General features: G+C 39.6%; 1 protein-coding gene across 1 annotated transcript in view; it reads left to right on the plus strand.

Moving 5' to 3' along the window:
• antxr2a (ANTXR cell adhesion molecule 2a) overlaps window positions 1-12,857 on the plus strand; it is a 50,014-nt gene that overhangs the window by 11,918 nt on the left and 25,239 nt on the right. The window contains exons 11-16 of the mRNA XM_084414328.1: window positions 3,053-3,131; window positions 3,287-3,382; window positions 6,201-6,251; window positions 7,424-7,519; window positions 8,906-9,079; window positions 9,252-9,332. Of these exons, the coding sequence (XP_084270454.1) occupies window positions 3,053-3,131; window positions 3,287-3,382; window positions 6,201-6,251; window positions 7,424-7,519; window positions 8,906-9,079; window positions 9,252-9,332 (577 nt within the window). The remainder of the gene's footprint in view (window positions 1-3,052; window positions 3,132-3,286; window positions 3,383-6,200; window positions 6,252-7,423; window positions 7,520-8,905; window positions 9,080-9,251; window positions 9,333-12,857) is intronic.

Below are 12,857 nucleotides of genomic sequence, written 5' to 3' on the forward strand. Positions count from 1 at the left end.
CATTAGCGCTGGCCGGCCCCGTCCCTTCGAGTCATTGGCTGGAGGGGGTGAGGAACTTTTGTCTGGCAGCAGCATGTCCTCACCTGCGTTTTCACAACAACAGCGGAGTGAGAAAAATAACTGAGGGACAGACCTGACACCTGCCTGCAGCGCGAGTGGTGGAACGTGCCTCATCAATAATCAATCTGATCTGTCAGGCTGCCATTTTAGTTCCATCTGTGTAGGGGGTGGGAGATGCAGCCAGTTAACATGGCAGCGCTGCCTCCACAGGAGCTCCTACTCTCACTCTGCTAGATGATTAAAAGATGGTTACTCTTTCCAAAATGAAAGGCAATGTTGTACTGAATTGGTTTATTTATTTTTGAATCAAAGTGTGATGTTTTCATATCTGGATATGTCACATTGGATTTTTCACTAGTGCTTGGAAGCTACTTGCCAAGCTACAAACCAATCAAAAATAGCGAATTAGCTAATCTAGATTCAGTCCATTCTTTTGGAAAAGTAGTTCTACTACCATTCAAAGTTTGGGGTCGGTAAGATTTTGAAATGTTTTTCAAAGAAGTCTCTTATGCTCTTCAAGGCTGCATTTATTTGATCAAAAATACAGTAAAACGGTAATAAAAGTTTGTATATAATTTAAAATTAAAAGCTGAATTTTCAGCAGCCATTACTCCAGTCTTCAGTGTCAAATGATCCTTCAGAAATTCAGAAATGCTGATTTAGTGCCCAAGTAACATTTCTTTCTATTATAAAAGTTCAAATCATTTGTGCTGCTTAATATTTTTTTTGTCGAAACTGTGATACTTTTGTTTCAGTATTATGTGATGAATATAAAGTTCAAAAGAGCAGCTTTAGTTTGAAATGGAAAATATTCGTAACATTATAAATGTATTTACTGTCATTTTTGATCAACTTAATGCATTATTTCTAAATAAAAGTATTAATTTATTTTTTAAAAAGTCTTACTGACCCCAAAGTTTTGATTGGTAGTGCATGCTACAAGCTACTAACAAATGGCTTACCAAATTGAAGCTATTTAAGGTAACTGATGTAACTGATATCAGTTAATATAATTTATTTTTCTAATCAGAGCAGTTTTAATCTGACACAAAAACAATTAGAAAATGAAATGAAAAATAGTAGTAGAAATTGTAGTACAGTATATCGCACACAGACCGATTTAAAACTATGTGAATCTAACAGATTTAACTTCGGAAAGTTATGTCAGACATGCGTGTCGTCGGTGCTGATGCATGTGTTAGGCCTTCAATAATGCAGGTTGTTCGCTTTTATTTGAAAGGGAAGTTAGAAAGCTCTTAGTGACACCCGTGTCATCCCATTCAGCTAGCTACGTCACGTTCACTTTCCATCAACATGTGCTTTGTGACAAGGAATCGAACTCGCACACCACTCTCAGTCTCTTGTGGTGTCATGAGGGGCCTTCTGTGATGGCAAGAGTACTTGTGTCCATGTGCTTTAGTTATTCTGCTTAACTTCTGTCACACTTTCTTCTTCTCGGCATTTCTAGACAAAAGAAAACCGTTCAATGAGGCAATCAGTTTCAGGAACAGCTTTGTATGTTTAGCGCAGGATTCACCTGTTTTCAGTATAAACGTAATCTGGAGGCTTTTGGGAATACTTTTTAGAGTGTACCACCAAGTTTCCTCCTTTGATATGCGATGTTCTGTCACGCATTGTGGTTTCAGAGTACCTCTGAAGTTAAATAAATCAGCCTTCATTGTTTGTGATGTTTGTTGCCAATTGCAATGTCCAAGAATACCGATTGAATGTTGTCAAGTCTCACAAAGCATCACATAAATATTCCTCCAGAAATGCTTTGTGTCCACTACAAACTGCACAAAAGTGATCTGAGGAATTTTAGACCATCCAGTCAAGTGCAAGGAAATAAAATAATTTAGTCTTAGATCACTTTTCATCCTTCACCAAACATACATAATATCCAGCTTGATTAACAACCTGCCTGCCATTTGCATGTATTGAGTATGTCAGCTGAATTAGCCTCTCTTTTCATCCATTCAGCACACGGACCTAGTTAACATGCAAAAAACCCTTTACAAGCTTCCTCCTGCCTCAAGACTAGGTATTTCTAAAGGTAATGACAGTTCAAGCTAATATAATCTAAAAGTCCTCAAGAGACCAAAAAAGCTACATTACAGTGCAGTAAGAGATTGTGGTTTGCGCTGTAACAGGAAACACCTTTTAGAAAGTTAGTTCTGCAGTTGGTGGTGTTTGTGAAGGAACCTTGCTGGTCTCATTGGTGGGAATGCTTTGCGCAAGACCCAAACGTTAGTGGAATCTTCGTTGTTTGCTGTTGGTAACTCTTTCTCTCCTGTGTCTCTACTGCATCATCATCGGCTCTGCAGACAGTAGCCTGTCTTTTTTACATATTCTCTCATTTTGGGAGGGATCTCAGGCGTTCAGTCAGTCGATTTCCTGCTTGAGGATTCTCATTAGCCCCATGGTAATTGTCTCCTGCATAATAGACATATGGAAATTACAATGCCGTTCATCATTAGTGCTTTAATTGCGAGCCACCTTCAACTCCCTCCACAGTAAATAAGAGAGAATTTCCAACAAATTCTGTAGGAATTAAACTTCAAATAATTCTCATGACACCAGTGAGCATCACTAGTTTGTGTGTTTTTTTTAGTGTTTTTTTTTTTTTTATTCAGTTTAACTTCTGTTAGTTTTAATTTTGCATGAATTTAATTTAATTTCTGTTTTTTTGAAAATAAGTATTTTTGTTTAGTTTCGGTATAGATTTTTAGTTTTCTTCCCTTTTTTGCATAAAAATGATCCAACACTGCCTATTTTGACACTTGTACTCCAAATAATCCCTAACTAGACTCTTCCCTATTTTAGCTTCCTCATTTCTGCTGTAACTATCATCACGCTGCCGTATTTATGGACAGATCTCTTCATATATAGCTGAATTTACTGTTGTTTTATTTTCACCATTTATTCAAAGCCAGTGTGACTCAATATGACCCTAAACACACCATCCCATTGTGTTTATGTTCTCTTCCTACAGACAAATGGATGTCCTGATCAGTTTGAACGGTGGCACATCGTACCTCGCCACGCCTTACGCCATAACTGCCGCCTTATGTGTAAGTCAAACATGAGATCGGAAAGAAAACATCCATAAATGTCTCTTCATCCTATAAAATAATTTAGAACTAAAATATTTGGAGTATAAGTAAAGTCTTTGGAATATAATTTATTTTACATGCAGTAATTGTAAATATTCCCTCTCTCTCATTAGTCGGACGGCACAGTGGTGGCCATTGTGTTCTTGGTGCTCTTTCTCCTGTTGGCTTTGGCTCTGATGTGGTGGTTCTGGCCTCTCTGCTGCACTGTCGTAAGTGCCAAATCTCAAGATTTTGTCCCTTTTCTCACATAGAATCTGGATTGATTGGGTGGATACTGAAATTGAGATTAACATGTTTATCTTCCATATTTATAATTTCCTATATAACATTTTCACTGTAATTTATCTTTTGGTTTACATAATCTGGTTACAGTAAAATAAGAAATCAGTAGTAGGAGCTCTATTGCTGTAATATCCTTGTCTGAGCAGTATTTTTTAAAGACAGCCTTCTAAGGAAGCACAGTGCATAGAAACAGACCATACCGCATCCTGACTATACAAATATAGTATTTAAAATGTGCAAAAAAACCCCCAAAACAGAAGTTATTTTCCTACTTAGTGGGGAAAAAAAATTTGAAAAAAAAGTTTGGCTGCAGACTAAAAATGTAAAGTTCGCTCTCCTATACTAATAATTAAAAAGCAGCAACACTTCTTAGGCTCTCATGCACTTGAACTGTATATATAGATGCACTAGAAGCTCTAGAGATAAGATCTAGAATTTGTGAAGCTGGCGAGTATCACTATGGCAGTCAGCATCACTCTGCACAACCAAATGATATGCGCCACCTCTCTTTGAGAACCTGGTGGGAGCCATTCCAGGATGAGATGGAAGCATATTTTGGAAAACCAACAAAGGCATTAAAATGTAAACCCCCCGCAGCATGTCTGGACTCGGCCCTGTTTGTCTTGGTGGAGGAGCTGCTGTTCCTCTCCATCAGGGACCCCGGCACAAGAGAAGGGCCATGTGTGCTTTGTTAATATTTAAACTCATCCTTGCCAGTTTTCAGCAATCAGAGAAATACAGAAGCACCTCACCCCCCCCACCCCCCCCCCCCCCACCCCCACCCCGAAACACACACATTAGTATCCACAGCCACACCAGCATGTCCTCCGCAAATATACCAAATATGAGTCAAATTAAAATATACCAAATATGAGTCATATTAAATGCGGACGTTTGGAATTCATTTTGGCCATAAGAAAGTCGAGGGTCAAGTATGAAATTATGTGTTTTTGCGCCTGTATATCACACAACTCTTTATATATATATAATTTATAATTTAAGTGCCGTAATATATATATATATATATATATAGATACAGTATGTACAGTACATCATATATAATATAAAAAAATCATTACTGTTGGATAAAGGCATCTGTTTAATTATGTTTTGATAATTCATTCTTAGGTCATTAATTTGTTGTTTTACTGCAAACAGGTTAATTTTATGTTAATGAAAATGCACCATTTTAATTTGCAAATATGCTACCTGCTACTTGTCCATGATCATGTTAAGCCTGGAAAACAGCTTGACACAACAGTGTGTTCAGAGGGGTGAAATGGACAGATTATAAACTCCAATTGGACAATTATCCCAAAAGCCATATGGGGATGTTGCACCGCTGGACTGTGATTGGTTGATTCCACAGCTGTGCCACTAGTTCTTAGCCCCTCGTGCGAGTGTCAGATGGCTAAGTACACTGACATTTTGGATTTAATTATCAGCTCTTCATCGCCTGAACCACATTTAAAGGGTTGTCCCGGCTTCACATCTGTCCGTCAGGTAGTTTGAGAACCTAACAGCCCAGCATGTCATTTGTGTAATGCCTTATTTATCCCACAATATGGCTGGCAAATATAAATCTGCTCTTTAATTACTCTGTAAAAAAAAAAAAGAAGCTAATCCTTTAGCACAAGGTTCTGTCCAAAGTTATGTTAATCATAACAAACTGGGGCCCCACGGACGGATAGGACTGGATTTTCCAACAGTCAGTTATGAGTCAAAGAGCAATTAATTAACTCTAATTGATCATTTTCCATCATTATAATGATAACAATGGCGAAATGGTATCAGTGCACTTTAATGTGAATGAAACAGCTGTTCTGCCCATGATATGTGATGATAAAAAGGCATTTTTTCCTGAAAACTAATTTAGTAAATGCTTAACCTGCAATGGCACTGTATGTATCTTTCATGTTTAATGAGACAAGGCTTGCTTCCATTTTGGAAAGCAGCTGCAATGGAAGGTGTTACATGGTTGACAAGTGGAACATGGTCACATCCAAGGCGTTTTATCTAGATTGTTGGAGTCTATTCTGTTACAGAGGCTCAAGTTTTCAAATTGCATATGTAGCCATTACATTGCAGTATTTTAACATGACGCCTTTTTAACATGACCCAAACTCACTTTTGTCTATTAACACATTTACCCATCACATCCAAGAGTGGTTAGATGTGTCAGGTCAGTTGATAAGCAGTTTGCTGAGCAGTCACTACTCTGACAACACCAGAGTCAGAGGATGCCAAAGACATTCCCAGTGAGGAAGACATCTTGTCTGTGAGAGAAGTCACCTGCTGAATCCAGCATAGTGTTTCTCATGACAGATAAGCTGTCACAGAAAGTGCTACAGGAAGACATTTCATCCTGTTAATGCTCCTCTCCTTTGCACTGGGGATTGACCTGGAGTGAAGCCCAAGTTTCCCTTCTGCATTTCATTGCAGCTAATTAATTCCTCAGGACTTTATGATTGGGGGAATGCAGGGGATTGAACCTCATCCAATTAATTAAGAGATAAACGGACCACCATGCTCACCCCAAAGACTCCCCTGTCAACAAGTTGATTTTTGGGCCTTCTTTATTTTGCACCAGGGGCCTACAGCGTTAGTTTACAAGCAGACCCTGTAATCAATTGTGGTGGTCTCAGGCTTCAGTTGTTCAATTGTGAATCACATCCTTGGACAGCGATAACTAACTTTGCTTAATTAACTTAATTGCTTAATTAATTTTTTCCTCTCTCTTCTCAGGTTATTAAAGACCCACCCCCTAAAATAACTCGTCGATCTCCACCTCCACCTGTAAGATTCTTTTTTGTATAAAATATAAATATTTTTTAATAAAAAAATGTAATCAGTGTTTTTTGAATGTGTATATACTTTTGATATAAAATGCATATAATTATTTTATAGAATACATACAATGTTTATTTACTGTTCATTTGAAGGTATTATTTTTTAAAATATTTTAAATATACATGAAAGTTCAAAAGTTTTGGGTCAGTACTTTTTTAATTCATCAAGGAATCCTGAAAAAATCAGCATATTAGAATGATTTCTGGAAGATCATGTGACACTGAAGACTGGAGTAATGATCCTGAAAATTCACTCATTGACGTCACTTAGTAGGCTAACCGGCAGTTAGAATCACATTGTTTCCCTTGACAAAAACCCAATAGGATTTTCCCGTAGACTTTTGGATTATCGCTTAAAACAAGCTCTGTGATCAACAAAAGTTTATGATACTTGCGCGTTTTGTCCATCAAGATAATTATCACAGATGAACACAACTTGTATGAATTTTAAAGCCTAAATGTAGTCGCCTGAAGTAAAAAGCTAAAGGTAGGCTACAAACGAACTACACCACGGTCCCACAAATTCAACATCACCATCACTAACCTTCCAACAACTCTTTTTATCTAGAATTTTTTTCCAGAACATTTGAGTTAGATAGTTTATAAGATCACAATTATAAACATAACAAGGCTGTAAAAGCGGACTGAGCCTGTTCGGCGTGATGACGTTTAATCTCCTCGACAGCCTCTGTAGTCCCATTTAGCAAACAGCTTAAAAAAAATCACAAATTGGGTAATACTGATGTATATTATGTTGTAGAATAAAACGTGAAAGTGTATTGAGCTTTTGTTCACCACAGACCTTATTTCAGCCATTTAACCAAAACCCCATTCAAAAACCCATTGACTCCGGGACAATGGAACCGGAAGTGCTAAAATGCTAACTCGCTTCCACGTTTTGGACTACAAAGTAATGTCATAACTGCACCACTCTATTGCAGCCTTGGTGAGCAAAAGTGACTTCTTTTAATAACATAAAAAATCTTACCGACCCCAAACTTTTGAAAGGAAGTGTACATAAAGATTGCAATTACGTATCTGCTCTTGTATTTGCAATGCACATATTTCTTTGAGGATTTAAGTCTCAATTTGATTTTCTGTCCATATTTATTTTTTCAGAAACCAGAGCCAGACCCACTACCCAAGAAGAAGTGGCCAACTGTGGATGCATCTTACTATGGAGGAAGAGGAGCTGGTGGAATCAAACGCATGGAGGTGAACGTTACATTTTAATGACGCCTATAATGATGTGCAGCCCCCTGATGACAGAAAAGGTTTTGAGCATTTTCCAGCTGTCTACCACCACCACTTTCTCTCTCTCAGAGTGTTTCTTGACTCTTCAAGCAAGTGGGTTTTAGGAAACTTGGACCATTCTTGTTTTCTTTGGCTTTCTCTTACCAGTGACCGTGGACTGAGAGTTGAGCAGGAAATCGAAAATCTGGAGTGGACTTTGAGCGGAGTAATTTTAAAGTGCTTTGATTGGGGTCACATGCACAATATATTGAAACCATATCAGTTATCAGCTGACATTAGAGATTTCTGTCATTTTAATATAAGCCATTTATGGGTTATCGGATATAACATGAAAATAAATATCGGTACATCCCTAGACACCTGCTCTGTTCCAGTCTTTGCATTACTTGGATATATTGTTGTAGAAACAAAAATTTAACTAACTAAGAAAGCATATTGTTGTCTTTTGATCCACACAAGAGCACTTGTTCTTCTGTCCTGTATGAAAGCCATTGTGTCTGTGATGTCAAGCTCAGCACACCTCAAAGTTTCTGATAGAATGTAGAACAGCCCCTGACTGATGGTTTTGACGTGACAGGGCCCTGCCAGTTCGGCCTCAGTGATGTCCCGCTGTCTTAAGTCATGTTGACGCTAAAGGATTGAGAACTGCTGTGACGAGATTAATTCCTCTTGCTTACTTCCATTCTGTCATTCAACCTTTGTTCAGCTGAAATGTGCTACTTGGCACTGTATCCATCTCAAAGCTGGTTTTAAAAGGGATATTTGTTTCATGCTCAGCCACCCCTCCTCCAGTCTCCCATGTAAAGAAGACATCACTGAAGTTCTTTCTGAAAGCTTTGGAAACCGTTTCTTCTAACCTTTCCCATGAGTGTGCAAGGGAATGAGAGGGCTCAGGGCTTACTGAGCCACAACTATCTTTTAATGTTTCGAAAGCTTTCATTCATCCAGACAACCTATCTCCATTTCTGAACTATCTCTGGACCTGGGGAGGAGGTTTACCTAAGTATGCCTACTTCCTATTTACTTAAAACACATGCTGACGTGTGAAGAGGGAAACATGGGATGCAAAGAATGTTTTATTAATTGAGAGTTGTTGCAGATTGGAATGTCCAGGGATTCTATTGAAAAGCTGTTCTATATTGATGTGACTTAATCTACAGCTTGAGAAGTGCACTTTTAATTAAGCCCTTTTCAGTGAGGGACAGGCCGCAAACTAAGAAAAAGTACTTTATTGTATATATACAGTATATTTTATGTATACTTTGTAGTTATACAATATAATATAACACCTTTTTATAATATAATACCTTTTTTTTTTTTTTTTTTTTTTTTTTTTTATCTGTGTAGGTCCGTTGGGGAGAGAAAGGGTCCACAGAGGAGGGTGCACGGCTAGAGAAAGCCAAGAATGCAGTGATATCAATAGAAGAGGAGACCGATGAACCCATGATCAAAAAGCCAACTGCACCCACATACCCACCCACATACCATCAACCTGAATCCAAGTGGTATACTCCAATCAGGGTGAGTCACTTCCTGTTGCAGTTGAGGCCATAACCATCTTTCTGTCTCCTCCCTTTCCTTATTTTGAGTTTGTCTAAGTCCTCCTGAAAGTTAATTTTTGAAGCCTTTGTTTGAGATGAGTGGAAAGAGAAACCAACCTGGCCACATATTGGTATTTCTTGTTTCATCATAGGGCCGCCTTGAGGCACTTTGGGCTCTTCTGCGGCGGCAGTATGACCGAGTTTCACTCATGCGCCCAACGACCGCAGATAAGGTAAGCCACAGATGGTTTACCCCAATACAAAATGGAAAAATTGCATACTTCCAAAGTAGAGCCAATCAGTTGTTGTACATAAAGCATGGGTGTCAGTGTGTGGTGTAACAGTTCAGGGGATATTTATGAGTGTGTGAGTTTCTGTGTCTATTAAATGCATGCAAGTTTCACAAACCTCAGCTGCAAAGACTCCAACAGGATGTGACTGTCATGAACTTGTGCTGCAGACACTTCCTCTTTTGTAACTTTTGTAGTGCAATATTAAATGTGCACAAAAAGTCCTATGAATGTGCAAAAACAACATTCAGAGGCATTCAATTTAAGAACAGAATGTGCTGTTTTGTTTTCATTGTTGTATAGATTACTCCACCATAGAAAAGTTTCTTATGCTTACCAAGGCTGCATTTATTTGATCAAAAATATAGTAAAATAGTACTTTTGTGAAGTTTTATTACAATTACAAATAACTTGGTGAATAAAAGTATAAATTGACTCCGGTAGTGTATATTAAATATGAAGTGAACTTCAAGTGTATCATCCTCTTGTGAGACGAGAGAAAATTAGCACTGAAGTAAACAGGCTTCACAAGTCTGTGCTGACTACGTGTGCACTACAATTAAAAAATAAATAAATCCAAAGTAGTGCACAGTTTGAAGCATTTGTTTGGGTTTGTTTCATCTTGAAAAAGTCCTCACCGCATCCACGGTGCTAGTGCTCCCATTAGCTGAAATATCCCAGTCACGCTTGAGCCACTTGTTCTGTTTTACTTTCTTCAAAAGAACTGTTAAAACCTTTGTAACTCAATACATCTGAGATGAGGGTCTGGAGCCTCCGAGCGGGACCCTGGCACACTTCAGTGAGGCCACAGCTCGATCGTGCAGACTTTCAAGCCCTTGATCAAGTGCACTGGGTGCAGGCATGAGCTATCAAAGCCCGAGGAGTCCCTCGTCAGAGCCAAGGTGGGCCGCGTACTCTCAGCTAGAGAGAAGGGGGGCTTTGATGCCCGACAGGAACCCTCGGGGGTCATGAATTTTTCAGCGTTGGATCCGTGGGGTTACGAGGACTCATACAGGTGTAAGGAAGCAGGTTGTCGCAGACATCTGTTCAGCTCGGAGATCCCTCCCGGCCCCTCCCCCCACTCCGCCCACAGACAGACTGCTGGATTGTCAGCAGATGTAGTTTTTTCAAGACAGCCTGAACACTTTCTGCTCTCCCATTTACCGCCTGAGGGGCTCCAACACCAAAGGTAGAGCGGAGGGTGGACACAGCTGCACTGCCGAACTTGCCTGGGGCACAAATAAAGAGATCTAATGTGGTTTGACTGTGTTGTTAGGGAGACCGGGGAGCCAGAGAGGCACTTCAGAGCCAGCTTAGCGCTGCAACATCTGCCGTCAAGTTTCCGGAAAGAGCGGCAGGGGACAGCAGGTAGAGAAGGTGGCAGCGCGTCAAGGGCTGGCCTATTACTGGCGGGGGCTCTTTTGAACGCACGCCCGCTCGCCCGCCCCTGTGTTTCTCTCTCTTTCTCGCTCCCACCTCTAACTAACAGTCTCGGCAGGGCTCGGTATTGTTTTACAAAGCAGCAGTCTGCAAAACACACTAATAAGCACCTTTATAAATGATACATTAACATACATTAACCCCAGAGAGCTGCCACACAAAGGCAAATTCGAGATGGGACCCGCAGAAAAGGCTTTTGTTTCTCCTGCTGCTGTGGGTCTTAAAAGGATTGTTCACTCAAAAATTACAATATTGTCATCATTTACTCTACCATTCAAACGTTTGGGGACAGTAAGATTTTTTTATTTGTTTGAAAGCAGTCTCTTATGTCCACCAAGGCTGCATTTTTTGTTTGATCAAAAATACAATAAAAATACATTCCTATGTAATGTATTAATGTGATGGCAAAACTAAATTTTCAGCGGTCATTTATAATTTTTTCCCCCAGGATTATTTGTCGAATAGAAAGTTAAAAAGAACCGTATTTATTTGAAATACAATCTTATTTTTATCATTATAAATGCCACTTTGGTCAATTAATTGCATCCTTGTTGAAGTATTCATTTCTTTAAAAAAAACTTATTGACTCCACACTTTTGAACTGTATGGGTAAATATGAAGTGAACTTAAGTGTATCATCCTACAAAATTAGCCCTGAAGTAAATAGACTTCACATGTCCATGCTGTTTACGTGCACACTATGATTGAACTTTTTATCTTCCAAAATAGGGCACCATTTTGTTTGGGGTTGTTTTAAAATTAAATGATAGTTCACCCAAAAGTGACAGTTCTATGATCATTTGCTTATGTCATTTCAAACCTCTATGACTTTGTTTTGTGGAACACATAAGAAGATCTCTCCTTACAGTGAAAGTCAGATGGGATACAGTGTTGATTTGTACTTCATTGACTTACATTATATGGACAAAAACAGTTAAAATTGTGTTTCTCAAAAGAACGCCATGAGAGAGTAAATGATGACAGAATTTCTTTTTTATTGCATTTTTTGGGGGTGGTATGGGAGTAATGATGATAACTGATGGTGATTATAGATGGGGTGATTTTACAATATTCATTTTCAAGACGTCGTTCCGCAGGATTTTTTATTTTTTGAGGAAATCAATCCTCATTTTCTCTCTGGTTTCAACTCCCACACTCTCTTACTCAGGCTGAGCCGATATTGTCAAATGTTTTGAAGCCAAGGCAAGCTCAATGTGTAATACAGACATGGTGCACACACAAGATTTGCAGATTGCAGCCCCCACACCCCCAGAAAGCATTGTTCAAGACGTATAATGTCACTTTAGCGTTGCCTCTGCATACATTAAACCCTATTAAAATCATCCTCTGTATAACACATACCTTATTAGCCCATGCCGACTGCTTGCCTCCTTAGGGCAGTGCTGTAATGAGGTGGAGTGTATTTTTAAATGGTGTAAATTCCGACCTCAGACAAAGAAAACATGTCAGCTCGCAGTCCCGAGGCATGGTGCTCGTGGCGGAACTTTCCCCGGCAAAAATAAATAAATAAAAATGTACTGTTGCGGCCCAGTGTGACAGCATCTTAATTTAACAGTCATCGGTCACATAAACAGAGCGGTGGGAGCATTTTAATTAAGAGACTGCAAGCGGGCGGCACGGCGGGGCCAGCTCTTGAAGAATGCCATTATAGAAGCAGGAGAGAGGAAGAGAGGGAGGCAACGCTGGCATGGAGAAACAGCGACGGGGTAGAGGACGAAGGAGAGAGTGAGAACAAGAGAGATAGCGGGGGAAAATTAAGGCTCTAGGCTGGCGGGCCGGGTCCCTCAGGTCGGAGGCACACATGGCCAGGCTTAGCCGCAATAGTGTTTAAGAGCCCAGTCTCATGACTGGATTAGGGCGCAGAGCGGCAGACCGCGAACTGTTTGTGTTTTACCCCGGGAGCCAAGAGAGTGAACAGTGTCCTAATGAACTAGCAAGGCCAGTATGAAGTGGGTCTGGCTGCTGTAGTGAGGGACAACTGCCTAATGAGCAGAACTGAGCTGCGCT

This window comes from Rutilus rutilus (assembly GCF_951802725.1).
Source record: "Rutilus rutilus genome assembly, chromosome: 7".
Taxonomy (NCBI): Eukaryota; Metazoa; Chordata; class Actinopteri; order Cypriniformes; family Leuciscidae; genus Rutilus; species Rutilus rutilus.